Source organism: Suricata suricatta, chromosome 14, assembly GCF_006229205.1.
Source record: "Suricata suricatta isolate VVHF042 chromosome 14, meerkat_22Aug2017_6uvM2_HiC, whole genome shotgun sequence".
Lineage (NCBI taxonomy): Eukaryota > Metazoa > Chordata > Mammalia > Carnivora > Herpestidae > Suricata > Suricata suricatta.
In genome coordinates, this window is record NC_043713.1 from 26,250,962 (window position 1) to 26,266,640 (window position 15,679).

General features: G+C 40.0%; 1 protein-coding gene and 1 pseudogene across 9 annotated transcripts in view; one reads left to right on the forward strand and one right to left on the reverse strand.

Annotated features, from left to right (window-relative positions):
* Nucleotides 1-15,679, forward strand: part of PIAS2 (protein inhibitor of activated STAT 2) — a 107,525-nt gene that overhangs the window by 24,523 nt on the left and 67,323 nt on the right. For all 9 annotated transcript variants that reach the window (XR_003902345.1, XM_029921326.1, XM_029921327.1 and 6 more), the window contains 3 exons: nucleotides 2,737-2,821; nucleotides 12,978-13,028; nucleotides 13,153-13,243. Coding sequence is in view for 8 of the 9 variants with exons in the window: in XM_029921326.1 (XP_029777186.1) it covers nucleotides 2,737-2,821; nucleotides 12,978-13,028; nucleotides 13,153-13,243 (227 nt within the window). In the remaining variant the exon portion in view is untranslated. The remainder of the gene's footprint in view (nucleotides 1-2,736; nucleotides 2,822-12,977; nucleotides 13,029-13,152; nucleotides 13,244-15,679) is intronic.
* Nucleotides 7,068-7,298, reverse strand: LOC115277281 (annotated as a pseudogene).

Consider the following 15,679-nt stretch of genomic DNA (forward strand, 5'->3'; position numbering starts at 1 on the left):
TAATTTAAAGGACAGAAATTGAGCATCAGATAAATTGGTGAAAAAAAACTATGCCAGAAAAATAAAAGGCTCTGCAAAAACATGTTAAGGTATAAACTGCTAACAGTAAGCTGTACGTTCTGTATATTGTACATGTTGGCATATGCTGATTATGGAAGCATTCCAGTTTCAATGTAAGTTTCATGGTATATGGGTACTTTTCTGGGTAGGTTGACTCCAGTCACCCAGTCAAGGCCTCAAGTACTGACATTTGTGCTGGGTGAATTGACCAAAGGTCTTGCACCTAGTTATGCAGTTGTAGATATTTGACATTTTTAGTGCATGAAGAGTGGATCTGCCTCTGGGGAGATCTGTGTTAATCAAGCTTATCAGAATGAAATAAGAACCACAGCTGCTGGGCAGATAATTTTATTTATCCTTTTTGCCATTGTCGCATCTTCTACCTCCATTAAAAGTCCTGCCTTCCTGTGCCATTTCTTTTTTTTTTTAATTTTTAAAAAAAGTTTATTTTTGAGAGGCAGAGAGAGACCGAGCACAAGCAGGAGAGGGACAGAGAGAGAGGGAGACACAGAATCAGGCTCCAGACTCGGAGCTGTCAGCACAGAGCCCAATGCAAGGCTTGAACCTATGGACTGGGAGATCATGACCTAAGCCAAAGTCAGACACTCAGCCGACACTCAGCCACCCAGATGCCCCTCTGTGCCATTCCTTTTACTTGGAACAGTTATCTTTTTAAGGAACTCATAAGAAAAAACAATGTATTCTTTTACCTTTACCACTTATTTACTGTTTGTATTGGTTTTCATTCCTGAAAATTTGCTTTTGAATGTGGTATCATTTCTTTTTATCCTGGCAGTTTCTTTTTACATTTCATGTAGTACTTATTTGCTTTCAGCAAATTCACTTGGCTTTGTTTATCTACAAGTCATTATTTCACCCTGTTTTTGAAGGGTATTGAATTTTCAATGAGTTTTACCCTTTCACCACTTAAAAATTTTTTTTTAATGTTTTTTACTTATTTTTGAGAGACAGCATGAGGAGGGGTGGGTCAGAGAGAGAGGGAGACACAGAATCTGAAGACAGGCTCCAGGCTCTGAGCTGTCGGCACAGAGCCTGACGCAAGGCTCAAACCCACAAACCATGAGATCCTGACCTGATTAATCCAGATGCTTAACTGACTGAGCCACCAGGTGTCCCTCCTTTCACCACTTTAACGATGACTTCTGGCTTATGTTGCTTCTGATGAGAAGTCAGCCTTTATTTGTATTGTTTGCCCCTTGTGTGTGATGTTTCTTTTTTTCCCTGACTGCTCTCAAGATTTTGTAGTCATCATTGGTTTTTACCAATTAGATTTTGATGTAACTAGGTAGCTTTCTTTGTATTTATTTTGCTTGAAATTTGTTCCTGTAAGGGCTTTCCCCCCAATCAGTTATGTAATATTCTTCTGTAATTTTTGCACTTTTTTTTTTTTTAATGTTGTTTTCTCCTTCTGGGACTCCATTTGTACCTGTGTTAGATCTTTTGAGGTTTCTGTCTGGAGAGGCTGGGTGCTTATATTATTAACTCTGATTGAAAATGCAGTGTGTTCACCTCTAATCTCAAAGTAAATGTTACTGAATTTGAGAGTTAAGAGGTCATTGATGACCTTAACTGTGGAGAGAGAGTGGGAAATGGAATCTGCACAAGAGTTAAGAATTGAGTAGAAATTGAAGAAATGGACAGACATACTACTCTAGCTGTGTTTGTGTTTTTTGCCTCATACTTAGAGTTTTGTTTAATTCTTAGGCCTTCATCATAAATAGCATTCCTTTCTCTCTCTCCTTTTTTAAATGTTCTGGGAAAAGGATTTCTAGGAGCATGATTTCTAGGAGCATAATTGTTATACTAAACTATGCTTAAAGAAAAGTGTTTTACCTAAGTTAGTAATTTTCTTGATTTGGTGTGACTTGTTGAAGGAAGTTTTCTGACATTGGATATTTACCTGGCATCTTGTTCATTCATATTTATGTATCAGGAAAACTGTGGCCAGGAACACATATGAGAGCCATTTTGCCTTTTCTTATGAGTGTTGTAGTATTTGTTTGGAAGCAGAAGGTCTCTATATTAGTTTCTGCTTTGCTTTGTTTTAATGAAAACTAGAATATCATTGAATCAGGATAATCTTATATAAACTTTTTTTTTGAAGTAAATACATTTCACTTTTAATAATACAGTTAAGGAAGACTTCATTAGGTAATTTTTTAAACTAGATAATCTGTATACAAATAATTATTATTTATCTTAATTTTTTCAATGTAGAAGCTAAAGTTTAAAATTTTATCTGAATATTCCTTGTAACTGAATGTAAAGGGTGGAAAACAAAACACAATAAGGAAAGAAACAAAACAAAAGACCAAAAGACACCTAAATCTGGGATGGCGATCTGAGGAAAGTTTGTGACTTCTTCAAGTTTTCATTTGAGTCAGTAGGATGAAATGTAATTTTGAAGAGTTGTGCTATATTTTGACCTTATTATAATTAGTCTGTTAGAATAATGACTAAATGCTTAAAATTGAGCCTGCTTTAGAGTGACTTTACTTTCATGATTCCAAGATGACCGCAATATTTTAACCATAAAAATTCCAGAATTTGACAGACTTTATCAGAGGTGCATTGTTACTGCAGATGGTTATATCTTTGTATTTGTTACCTTTTGGATATTGGATATTGGAATGTTATCTTTTTTTTCTTCCCCAGTTCAAAGCAGTATTCAGCGATTTCAAGAGAAGTTTTTTATTTTTGCTCTGACACCTCAGCAAGTTAGAGAGATATGCATATCCAGGTAAGAGGAATGTTTGGAATATGTGATGTTTTTCATGAATGTTGTTATATTAGACTGCTAGGGCTGCCATTACAAAGCACAACAGTGGGTGCCTTAAACAGTAGAAATTTATTTTCCAAAAATTCAGAAGGCTTGACGTCCTAGATTAAGGTATCAACAGAGTTGGTTTCCCTGAGGCCTCTCTCCTTGGTTTATGAGGATGCCTTCTTGCTGTATGTACACACTTGACTTTTGTTCTCTGTGTCTGTGCAACTCTGGTGTCTCTTTGTCTTATAAGGACACCAGTTGTATTGGATTAGGGCCCCACCCTTATGACCTTATTTAACTGTAATTACCTTTTTATTTATTAAAAAATTTTTTTTTAATGTTTATTATTTTGAGAGAGAGACAGACAGACAGTATGAGCAGGGGAGGGGCAGAGGGAGAGGGAGACACGGAATCTGAGGCAGGCTCCAGGCTCTTAGCTGTCGCACAGAGCTGGATATGGGGCTCGAACTCACAAACCGTGAGATTGTGACCTCAGCTGAAGTTGGATGCTTAACCGACTAAGCCACCCAGGCACCCTTTTTATAGTTCCCATCTTCACAAATAGATAGTAGGGATGGGGGTGTTCAGATCTTCAACATGAATTTGGTGGTGGTGGTGGGGGTACAGTTCAGTCCACAGCAGTTGGCCTGTTGTTCCTTCAGTAAGCGTACTATGCATTGACTAACATTAGCCAAAGAGTTAATACTCTGTAACAGAAAACAGTTTTAACCTTTGACCGAAACCCCATCTTTTCTTTTTGAATTACTTTTTGGCAATTAACTATTTTAATGAAAATTTTATTCCAAGTATAGCAACATTAAAAAGAATTTGTGACAGTAGGACATCCGTAAACTTTATCATCCAGACTGAGGCACTTTTAAGAGTTTAAGTAGACATCATGTTTTTATCACAGAAAAAGTATTAATACACTGGAACTGTTCTGGGGTGCTTGGGCGGCTCAGTCAGTTAAGCACCTGGCTCTTAATTTTGGCCAGTGTCTTGATCTAGTAAGTCATGAGTTTGAGCCCTGTGTTGGGTTCTGTGCTGACAGTGTGGAGCCTTCTTGGTATCCTCTCTCTCTCCCTTTGCTCCTATCCCACTTCAGCTTGTTCTCTCTCTCAAAAAATAAATAAACTTACACACACACACACACAAAAAACTGAAACTGTTCTGAGCTAGATGGTTACCTGGACCATAATATTAATAGAAATCTGAAAATAATTGTGAAAAATACTTAGCTTTGCTATGTAGAAAAATTGGAGGAACTTAAAATAGACACATTTATGAAAAGCAAATGAACTAAGATGTAAGAGAAAAGAAAAGTAAATATGTAGTGTGTACTTTTATATAAAAAATACAGTCATCTTAGGTGTTAATACATGGCTCTTTAAAGTTGCATTCTTAAAGATTTAGTGTAAGAAAGCAGAAGCTCTAGGGGTTAAATGATTTTCTAGGATTGTAAAGTTAAAAAACAGAACAAATAATTAGAGGGTTTTTTGCATCTTTTCAGCTGTTCATTAGAAAGCTCATCTTCTCTGAGATGTTACTGATTTACAAAAATATGGATTCTGTGTTTAAATTTTAGAAATTCTGTGCTCAACCCCCCCTTATGTAAATTCTTTACAGTTGGACTTGGTCTTTAATATCTTCCTCTGCATTGCCAATCTCCCAAGATGGTGGATCCGAACTTAGGGGCCTCATGTCTCTTTTAGGCACCCTGACATCTTGAAGATGCTCTCTTTCTATGGAAAAGTCTGGGACAAAGTTTGAGATTGTTTCATTAATCATATCACCCTTATCAGTATATATAGGGAGAGAGTGCTTTTGTCAGAATCTCAAAATGATTGTTTACTCTGACCCTGTAAAATCTGAGCTCTCCAAGAATATTGTGTTAGATAAGACTGCCTTTTCCACAAAGGGGGGAAAGTGTTGAAAACTAAGATTTAAAAAAAAGACAGTGTAAGGATTAGTCCAAAAGATCCAATATCCAAATAATAGTTTCAGAAAACATGGAGAAAATTATCAAAGAAATAAAATGGTTCATTCTCACCAAGGGCAAGACATTGCAGTGAATTTTTGTACATTAGAAGTACTTTAAATCTCGGGGATAGTAATAAATCAACTAACAAATAGACTAAAACTTTGAAAATTATGTTTATATTATTAAAATTATATTTTAAATATTTTTTAAAATTTATTTATTTTGAGAGAAAGCATGCACGAGTAAGGAGGGGCAGAAAGAGCGGGAGAGAGAGAATCCCAAGCAGGCTCCACACTGACAGCATGGAGCCTGCTGCAAGGCTTGAACTCCAAAACTGTGAGATCATGACTTGAGCGGAAATCAAGAGTCGGGTGCTCAACTGACTGGGTCACCCAGGTGCCTCTAGAGTAGGTTTTTTTTTTTTTAACGTTTATTTATTTATTTTGAGAGAGAGAGAGAATGCCATCTGGGGAGAGGCAGAGAGAGAAAGAGAGAGAGGGAGAGAGAGAATGAGAGAATGAGAATCCCAAGCAGGCTCCACACTGTTGGTAAAGAACCGGATGTTCTTGAGATCATGACCTGAGCCAAAGTCAAGAGTCAAATGCTTTGCTGACTGAGCCACCCAGGTACCCCTAGAGTAAGTAGATTTAAAGATACACATTTCAAGATACATTTTTAAGTAAACAAGACAAGGCATCAATGGGGCGCCTGGGTGGCTCAGTTGGTTAAGCATCCGACTTCAGCTCAGGTCATGATCTCACGGATCATGAGTTTGAGCCTCACGTTGGGTTCTGTGCTGACAGCTCAGAGCCTGGAGCCTGCTTCAGATTCTGTGTCTCCCTCTCTCTCTGCCCCTTCCCCACTCATACTCTGTTTCTCTCTCGTTCAAAAGTAAATAAACATTTAAGAAAAATTAAAGAAAACAAAAACAAGACATCAAAGTGTGAATAATATACAACCAGTTGCCCTAAAAAGGTGTGTGTGTGTGTGTGTGTGTGTGTGTGTGTGTGTAAGTGCCTAAAATATTTCTGTACAAGTATGATCAGCTGCCTCTGGACAGGGGAATTAGATGGCTAGGGCCAGAGTTGGGATAGTCTTTTCACTTTATATTCATTCTGTATGTATCTTTTGGAACTTTGAACTATGTGAATTTATTAAGTAGTCAAAAAATGAATGACTAAAATTTAAATAACCTTAAAAATTTTGATCATGTTCTGGAGATGGATAGTGGAGGTGGTTATACAACAATGTGAGTATACTTAGGTCTACAGAATTATACAGTTAATGGTTAACATGATAAATTTTTATGTATGTCATGTATAACAATTTTTTAAAAATCTAAAAGACTATTTGTAATCCTCCTTCCGAAGGAAAAAAAAATAGATTGCACATACACATATATCGACAGAACCCAACATTTTCTGAGTTGTGTAATTAAATAATACAGCATCTTTTTCTTTCTAATAAATGGAAGTGAAAGTTTGATACCCATTAAACAACCTCAGTGATTATCAACATTTTGGTAATTTGTATGTGGACACTCCTTCCCACCCCCCCATTTTTTCTGAAGTATTTTATTTTATTTTTAAATTTTTTTTAATGTTTTATTTATTTTTGATACAGAGAGAGACAGAGCATGAGAGGGGGAGGGGCAGAGAGAGAAGGAGGCACAGAACTGGAAGCAGGCTCCAGGCTCTGAGCTGGCTATCAGCACAGAGCCTGACGCGGGGCTCGAACCCACGAGCGTGAGATCTGACCTGAGCCGAAGTCGGAGGCCCAACCGACTGAGCCACCCAGGCGCCCCTTTTCTGAAGTATTTTAAAGCAGATCAGAAGCATCGTATAATTTCAGCTAGACTCAAGACACATTTCATATCAATTCTTAATCTAATTACAGTAAAATTAATAATTCTTTAATATAAAACAATAGCTAGCTCCTATTCACATTTTCTCAGTTGTTTCAGAATTTAAACACAGCCCATGTAATTACTTTTGACTTCTTTGTCTCCCAAGACTTTTAAAAAACTTTATACTTTGTAGTAGTTATAGATTCATAGGAAAGTCATGAGAAAAGATACACTCTTTACCCAGCTTTTTTTTTTCCACTATTAAAAAATTTTATTTAACAAAAATGTTCAATATGAAAATGCACGACCTGATTTTTATATTTTAGTAAAACAAGTGCTCTGGAGGGGACATGTGGAAGCAGTTGGTTTCTTCCGGTGAACACACCCATTCTTTATACTCCTTCCAAGGCTTCTAACATGATGATACTATTTCCTCGAATTACCACCATTCCAATATTGTTCTGTTGCCTCCTAGTTGCCATCTTCACACATTCTTCTATTACAAGATTCATAAAGGGATCGAACTCCTGCAATATTCCTTGGGCATGTCTGCCACCATTTAATTTCAATGATAATTTCTTGTCCATAAATTTTTTCAACTTGGGAGGGTGAGCTTTGCTCATGGTGTCTACTTCGTGAGCTCAAAGATGCCTCCAAATGGAATTCCTACCCAGCTTTCCCTAATAGTAACCTCTTGCATAACCATAAGCACAGTTATCAAAATCAAAAAATTAATGTTGGCATAATACTGTTAATTATAAATTTTATTTAGATTTCACCAGTTTTTCTGCTAATAAACTTCTTTCCCTAGATCCAATCCAAGATCCCAAATTACATTTCATTGTTATGTCATTTTAGTCTCTTTCAGTCTGATAGTTTCTTAGTTTTTCCTGGTTTTTCATGACTTTTGATACTTTTGAAGTGTCTTGGCCAGGTATTTTGTAGAATATTTTTCAATTTGGGTTTTTCTGATATTTTGTCATGAGATTATGCATTTTTGGCAAGAATACCTCTGGTTATATGCCCTTCTTAATGTACCATATCGTGCTGCATAATATTGCTACATCTTGGTTTTGGTGATATTAACTTGGATCAGTGGGTCAGGTACTCTACTGAATTTTGGCACTAAATCTAAGTAGGAAAAACTAAGTTGCTGGCTTTCCCTTTGTTCGTAGCAATTATCTTGAAGGAGATACTTTGAGACAAGGCACATATTGTTTTTTGTCAGATTTTCGTCCACCAGTTCAGCATTCTCTGATGGATCTTTCTTCAGCAGTTTCTTTGTCCTAAATTTTCTGGGTTCGGTGGTGTCTGTCATTTTCTGTTGTCCTTACTCTTTTTCAGATTAGAGTTATTCTTTTGTAAGGAAGAGTCATCCCTTCTCTCCCATTTATTTTATTCAGTTATTTACTTGTATCCACATAGGCTCTTAAGTATTCTGGATTATAATTCAGCACTATGATCATTTATATTATTCAAACAATACCTTAAGCCATTGGCTGCTCTACCTTTGGCCCGTTGGCTGTTCTTTCAGGTTGGCTCCTGTGCTCTTTGGTGTGTCTCCTCTGATCTCTGAGCATCTCCCATCTATCTCTGAGCACTGTGCTACTTTTTGGCACCACAAGATGCTTCAGGTTCATTTTGTCATTTCTCTACCCCAGTCCTAGAATTGATCACTTCTTCAAGGAACTCTGTTTCCTCTCTTATAATCCTTCTTACCATTCTTTTTGAAAAAGTGGCACATTGATTCTGTAGCTTATTACCCATTCTGGATTTGGATCCAGACACACTTCTTGTGGTGTCATTTAACCTCTATGCCTATGGTTCAAAATACTTTACTGTGTATTAGAATCACCTGGGGAGCTTTTAAGGCTCTAAATACCCATGGTTCATTCCTACCAATTCCGTTAGAGGATCTCTGAAGATGGAACCCCAGTTTTCAGGTTCCCCAGGTGTTCCCAGTGTTTCACAAATTTGAGAACCACTGCTGTGCGTCCAGCTTCTCCCCTGGCCTGTAATTGTTGGTAAGCCCTAAATGAGGCTGGAATACATTCAGCTTTGGGTTGTTTTGTTCTTTTTATATCAAGTTTTGTGAAGATTGATCAGTGAGTTCAGCTCTCTTGTTGGTTTTAGCACTTCCCCTTCCACTTGCTACTGCTGCCTCTCCAATCATGCTGCCCTGGCTCCTCACACGGACTTCTCCTACATGTTCCCGGAATCAGTCTGTGCTTCTGCTCTCACTGCTCCTTGACAGTATCTGTGCATGTGTTTTGTTGTTCTTATGTTGGTGGTTGCAAACTCTCCGCTTTGCCCTAGAGTCCTTACTGCCCCTATTTCGATGACCCACAGGCACATCGAACACAGCACAACCAGAATTGAACTTGCCTTCCCCCCAAACCTGTGTATTTGTCTTTTGTTCTTTCATTCATTCAGTCTCACAGCATATATTTATTTACTTTTACGATCCAGGCACCAGGGGTGCAAGTTGAAAAAGTAAACTGGCTTCAAGGAGGTTTTTGCTGGTATATTTTCTCCTGCTGCCCATTTCATTAATGCCGTGGGATCTGCCCAGAGCCCTCATTGTATCATCCCGCACTACCTCCATCACATCTCATTGGTTTGCCTCCCTCCATAGATCCTTCTTTTAGGTCTCTTTCACAATTTAAAACTCCATGTAGCACGAGTAATACCAATTGGAATATGAATTCTGGCTCATCCACTTAGGTCTGGATGCCCCTGGGTGGGAAAGTTACTGAAGCCTGTTGAATCTTATTTTCGCAGTGTAAAATTGGGAAAATAATCAGCACCTCACTCAGTTGTTGGGGTGATTGAATCCCAGAACTTCCTCTATCTCTTAATCTGGTGAGTAGAAGCGACATCAGTCCAGCGGCACCATTCCAAAACCGGGGCCCAGCCTAGATGCTCCCCTTCTCTTGTCCTGCCTTCCTGTATCCAGTCAGTCATTGAATCCTGTCCGTTTTTACACCTAAATATCACTCCATGATATTTGTATTTAAATAGTGTTCGAGCCCTCATTTTGGCCTCTATAGTTGCAGTGGTTCCTTGATTCTCCCGGCTGACTCTGTGATCTTTCTAAAGCCCATTCAGTTTTTTCTCTCCTGTGTTTAAAAATCCTGGAGTGATTCTTCGGGAAGTCCACACTCCATTACCTGGCAATTGTCTTCAACTTCTTGTTCTGCTCATCTTCTGTATCCTCACATCTCCCCGGCAGCTTATACTCCGGCTGGGGTGTCACAACTCTGTCCCTTTGCATATCCTCTTCCTCCCTGTTCTGGGGTATATCTTAGGGCCAATTCAAAGCTTAGCTCTTCTGTGATGCCTTTCTGGATTTCCCCCAATGCACACTTTGTCTCTCATTGTACTTTGTACTTATTTTCTATTGAAGCCTCCTTGCATTTATTTGAGTACTTGAATTTACAGATTTGATGAAAGCAACATCTTACTCATTTTCATATTCTCAAAGCCTGTCACGGTGCCTGGCATATAGTAATGCCTGCTTTATATCTGATGAATGGGATGAACATGTGAAAGTTCCTAGAGCAGTGACTGGTAGACACTGAATGTCAGAAGATGCTTAGTCATTCATCACTCGTCATGTTTGTGAAGATATATAGCACATTGTACTTCCCAGTTTATGTTAAATCCCCTTACTGGAATAAAGTATAAATCCTTAAACAAGCTATTTAAAACCCTCTGTATCTTCTCCCATTTATCCGTCTCTGTGTCTTTTGCCATTTCTCCTTTCTCAAACTGTTTGCCACCCCAACAAGATTTTGTTATATATCTCCAGTTGGTCTTCACCACCCTCCTACCCCCCTCCCTTTTTTTTCTGAGAATCACTACAATGGTGAGGCTGCTGTTACTGATGCAAGTGTGTCTGAATAGAACTAGCCAGAGCCACTGCTGTGCAAACCTGATTTTCTAGTGTTATTGGACTAATTGTTAATTGTGATAACTACTTTGAACTTAAAAATTTTTTTTTAATGTTTGAGAGAGAGCACGAGCAGAGGAGGGACAGAGAGAAAGGGGGAGAGAGAGTCCCAAGCAGGCTCCACGCATTAGTGCAGAGCCCCAAGTGAGGCTTGAACTTACAAACTGCGAGATCATGACCTGAGCCAAAATGAAGGGTTGGCCATTTATCCAACTGAGCCACCCAGGTACCTATGCCTTGAACTTTAAAAAGAATTTTTTTTAATGCTTATTTATTTTTGAGAGAGAGCGAGCAAGTGCTGGGAGGGGCAGAGAGAGAGGGAGACACAGGATCTGAAGCAGGTTCCAGGCTCTAAGCAGTCTGCACAGAGCCCAGTATGGGGCTTGAACTCACAAACCATGAGATCATAACCCGAACTGAAGTTGGGTGCTTAACTGACTAAGCCACGTAGGTGCCCCCTAGTTTTTTTCTTAATGTTTATTTTTGAGAGCTGGAGCGAAAGCGCATGCACAAGTAGGGGAGTTGCTGAGAGAGAGGGAGACACAGAATCCAAAGCAGGCTCTAGGCTCAGAGCTGTCAGCCCAGAGCCTGACATAGGACCTGACCTCACAGACTGTGAGATCATGACCTGAGCCGAAGTCGGATGTTTAACCAACTGAGCCACCACGCGCTCTCCTGCCTTGAAATTTTGAGTCAGACTTAAAACTTGTCTTTTTGGGGTGCCTGGGTGGCTCAGTCGGTTAAGCCTCCGACTTCGGCTCAGGTCAGATCTCACGTTCATTGGTTCGAGCCCCGCGTCGGGCTCTGTGCTGACAGCTAGCTCAGAGCCTGGAGCTGCTTCCGGTCCTGTGTCTCCTTCTCTCTCTGCCCCTCCCCCTCTCATGCTCTGTCTCTCTGTATCAAAAATAAATAAAACATTAAAAAAAAATTAAAAAAAAACTTGTCTTTTCTGTAGCACTTGTTTTTCAAAATTCATTGTAACCTTTACCACATTTTATTTTAGTCATGTATCTGTTACCTAGTAGCATGAGACCTTTGAGAGCAAATATGGTGTCTTCATTTGTGGTTGAAACAGCACCCAGACTGTGAAATGTTTCTCGATTTTCATGAGCGGAATGATATGGGTTACTCACAAGAGGTCAGTGTTGTCTCGGATATGGGGAGGTTTTGAATAGACATTTGAGAAGGGTGGATGCTCTTGGCAAGGGAGTGTGCAAGCAGAGTTAATACGGTAGCAGCTGGCCGCTCACACTTGTTGGGCACTTTTTCTGTTCAGGCACTTGGCACGTGCTGTTAACATATTTACTCAGCACAACTCCTCCATGAGGGAGGTGCAGCAGTTTTCCATCTTCAGTAGGTATAGAAACAGAGGCACAGACAGGTAAGTTATTTGCCTGGAGTCACAGTTTGGGACTATAAAGCTCAAGCTGATCACTGTTTTGCTTTACTGCCTTCTAGCGAACACAGTGAAGCAGAAGACTGACCCAGATGGAGCAAGGTGAGGGCTAAATGCCCTCCAAAGAAGGGACTCATTTCTAATATTCTTCTCTCTGACAGAGTCCCAGGATTTACTTCTGACAGTATAACATGCGTTCACGTCACGTGGGGTCATGGGAAAATACGGATTCTAATTCTGTAGGTCTGCAGTGGGCCTGGGGTGCTGCATTTCCGACAAGCTCCTGAACAGCCACAGCGCTGCTGCCTTGTGGGCTCCAGTGGGTGGCAAGGCTTTGGAAGGTTCGGTGCCAAAAACATTTTATATGGGACTCCAATAGGTTCTTATCTAGAAATTCAGTTAGGTTCTGTGTCCTTAATTAGATGCTTCATTGTAAAGTTGCTGTGGTACAGAGAGGCTAAGGCACTAGGCACATGTTCTTTTTTTTGGTTCTATGTAAGAATCACCTTCTGTAAAAACTAAGGTTCGGTCTGTATTCCAGACCAGTAGACTATCTGGTGAATGGGTCTTTATATTTTAAAAAAATGACATGAATATAGTGGTCAGCCAAGGTTAAGAAACATTATAAGCAAACAGATTAACTTATTAAACTCTTTTAGAACTGAGGATGCTCCTTCTCATGCTAACCAGATCTGTTGCCTGTTGAGATAAACACTGCATCATTAAAAGTTCCTGTGAATTGAAAATACCTTAAAATTGCTGTAAGGACACGACCAAATATTAAGTGAATGGCAGTTGTCATCATAAGTGTTTTGATTAAGGCTTGTGCTGTTGGTAGGGTATTGTTCATCTTCAGGGATAAGAATAAAAATGCTAATTTTTATTTTCTGGTGAGAATGTTCCTGTGAATTCTCATTTTACCTTCTTAACCCAGTTTCTTTCTCTTTCCAACAGGGATTTTTTGCCAGGTGGTAGGAGAGATTATACAGTCCAAGTTCAGCTGAGGTTAGTTTGAAGGTTTCTGTTAATTTTATACTTGCTAACTATGTGCATATAGTCCTGAACTTGAAAATATGTAAACATGTTTCAGGTATACTCTTTAAGAAGAATGTTTTTTTTCTTAATGCAGACTTTGCCTGGCAGAGACAAGTTGCCCTCAAGAAGACAACTATCCCAATAGTCTGTGTATAAAAGTAAACGGGAAGCTGTTTCCTTTGCCTGTAAGTTTCTTTTTTATTTGCCAAACTTGCATGTAAGTTTAATCTAAATACAAAGCTTAGAATCCATGACAGCTCAGCACCAGTGAACAGTCTCACCATCCAGGTTAAATACTGTTTTCTACTGGAGGGTTCATGATTCCTTGAAAAATGGCTGGTTCCAGGTCTGGGGGAGATGGAAAAGGCTGGAATGTCTTGTGCCAGGAAGCGGGGAAGCTGTGAAGGACTGTTAGGACCATACCTAATGGTGTAGCAGGGCAGGGCCTGCATATGTAGAGCAGCATGGTGTGGTGGTTGTCTGACCCGGCGGGGCCTGCTCCATCCAGGAGATGGTGAAAGGCAGAGGCTGCTGAGAGCAACTGGGCATGGAGACCAAAGGGCTCCAGGCTTGGGCTTGGGGATTGGATGCAGTGGTATTTGATTGACAGTCCGTTGTTGAAGCAGTGCACTTGAGGGGAGGAGAGAGAGAGAGAGAGAGAGAGAGAGACAGACAGACACACACACACACACACACACGTATGTACATAGTGGGAACAGCCTGTTTCTGGCCTCATTAATAACTCTAGATTCTTTAAATCCTGTTAGTCAGATCTAAAAATAACACTTAATTGTTGAACTTGATTGTGTGTCTGTCTTCACAGAGGCTTTGAATAAGCCAGTGAATCAGTGCAGCTGTTCAGTCAAGCCATAATCAGAAAACTAGGAGCATACAGCCAGTTTGTCAGGCACTACAGAGTGGAGGGGTACTTAACTGGGATGTGCTGTGAGAACACCCATTCCACCAGTGTGCTAAGTTGCCATTCCGGCAAAGCAGACACCATCGTGACTACAGGGATGGAGGTGGGGGAGTTGGGGAGTTGTTTAGTGTCCCTGCTGAGCACACGAGACTTGGCTCTGAAATAAATATATAAGCAGCACTCATGAATAGCTAAGCAGGCCAGACAACATGGTCCTGGACCCTACTAGATCCAGATGAGTATATTTGTGCCCCCAAAGTGAGGACGGCCCGTGACCAAAGATGATCCTTGTACTCAAAGATCTGACTTGCTTGTCAGGAGTCCCATTTGTCTCCTCACAGCCTGTGGATTTAGAGACCTGAGAAGAATCTAAGAGGGCTTGAGCAACACTGCACTTTTGCTGCCTGACTCCTTTTGAAAGATAACTGTGGGGCTCAGATCATTGAGATTGTCCTTTGGGGATGAAAGAAATTACAGAGGCTGAGTAGATGTGGTCAGGAGGAATGCTTACATGGCCTCACGCATGTTCAAAACCCATGGGGGACATGTTGCTTCTCTGGTTTTTGGCAGTCAGCCAAAGTAGATTCTCAGGGGCTGTCTTTTATCTGGATCAATTATACAAAGATCTGAACTGAGGGAAGAAGCAGATTTACTTGGAGCTGAAGGATGCCATTGGGTGGCCAGATGTGTGACAAAGGAATCCTGGGAAAAATCACAGATGTGAAATGTCTTGTGCACATTTTCCATGGCTGTTCATATCCAATTTCCCTTGTTTGGAATGGGTTAAAATATATTTGACCTTTGACTTTCATTTCTCTTTAACTCTTTCACCTCCCCTGAAGGAAAATCTAACTGTGAAGATCTTTTTGGTGTCTATAGACCTGCCTTGAAGACCTGTCCAATATGTGATGGTGCCAATGATGCAACTATCTGAAATGTATGAGGTTTTATGTAAATACTGGCTTTGCTACGTAAAATATCCAGTTCAACAAAATACTCCAAATGGAGCAGTGTTATTATACTTTGGGATGATGTCCTCGTCCATGAGATCTGCAGCATCACTATGGAATTCTGAATATCTCAGAATTTGTCACTTTTTGAGTCCTTTTTTTTTAAATTTATGGTTTATTGTCAAGTTGGTTTCCATATAACATCCAGTGCTCTTCCCCACAAGTGCCCTTCTCCATGTCCATCACCCCACTTCCCCTTCAGCCTTCAGTTTGTTTTCAGTATTCAAGAGTCTCTCATTTGCATCCCTCTCTCTCCCTAAGTCTTCTCCCCCTTCCCCTCCCCCATGGTCCTCTGTTAAGTTTCTCCTGTTAGACTTATGAGTGAAAACGTATGGTATCTGTCCTTCTCTGCCTGACTTATTTCGCTTGGCATGACACCCTTAAGGTCTGTGCATGTTGCTACAAATGGCCAGATTTCATTCTTTCTCATTGCCATGTAGTATTCCATTGTATATATAAACCACATCTTCTTGATCACTCATCAGGTGATGGACATTTAGGCTCTTTCCATGATTTGGCGATTGTTGAAAGTGCTGCTATGAACATTGGGGTACATGTGCCCCTATGCATCATCACTTCTGTATCCTTTGGGTAAATCCCCAGCAGTGCTATTGCTGGGTCATAGGGGAGCTCTACACTGTTTTCCAGAGTGGCTGCACCAGTTTACATTCCCACCAACAGTGTAGGAGGGT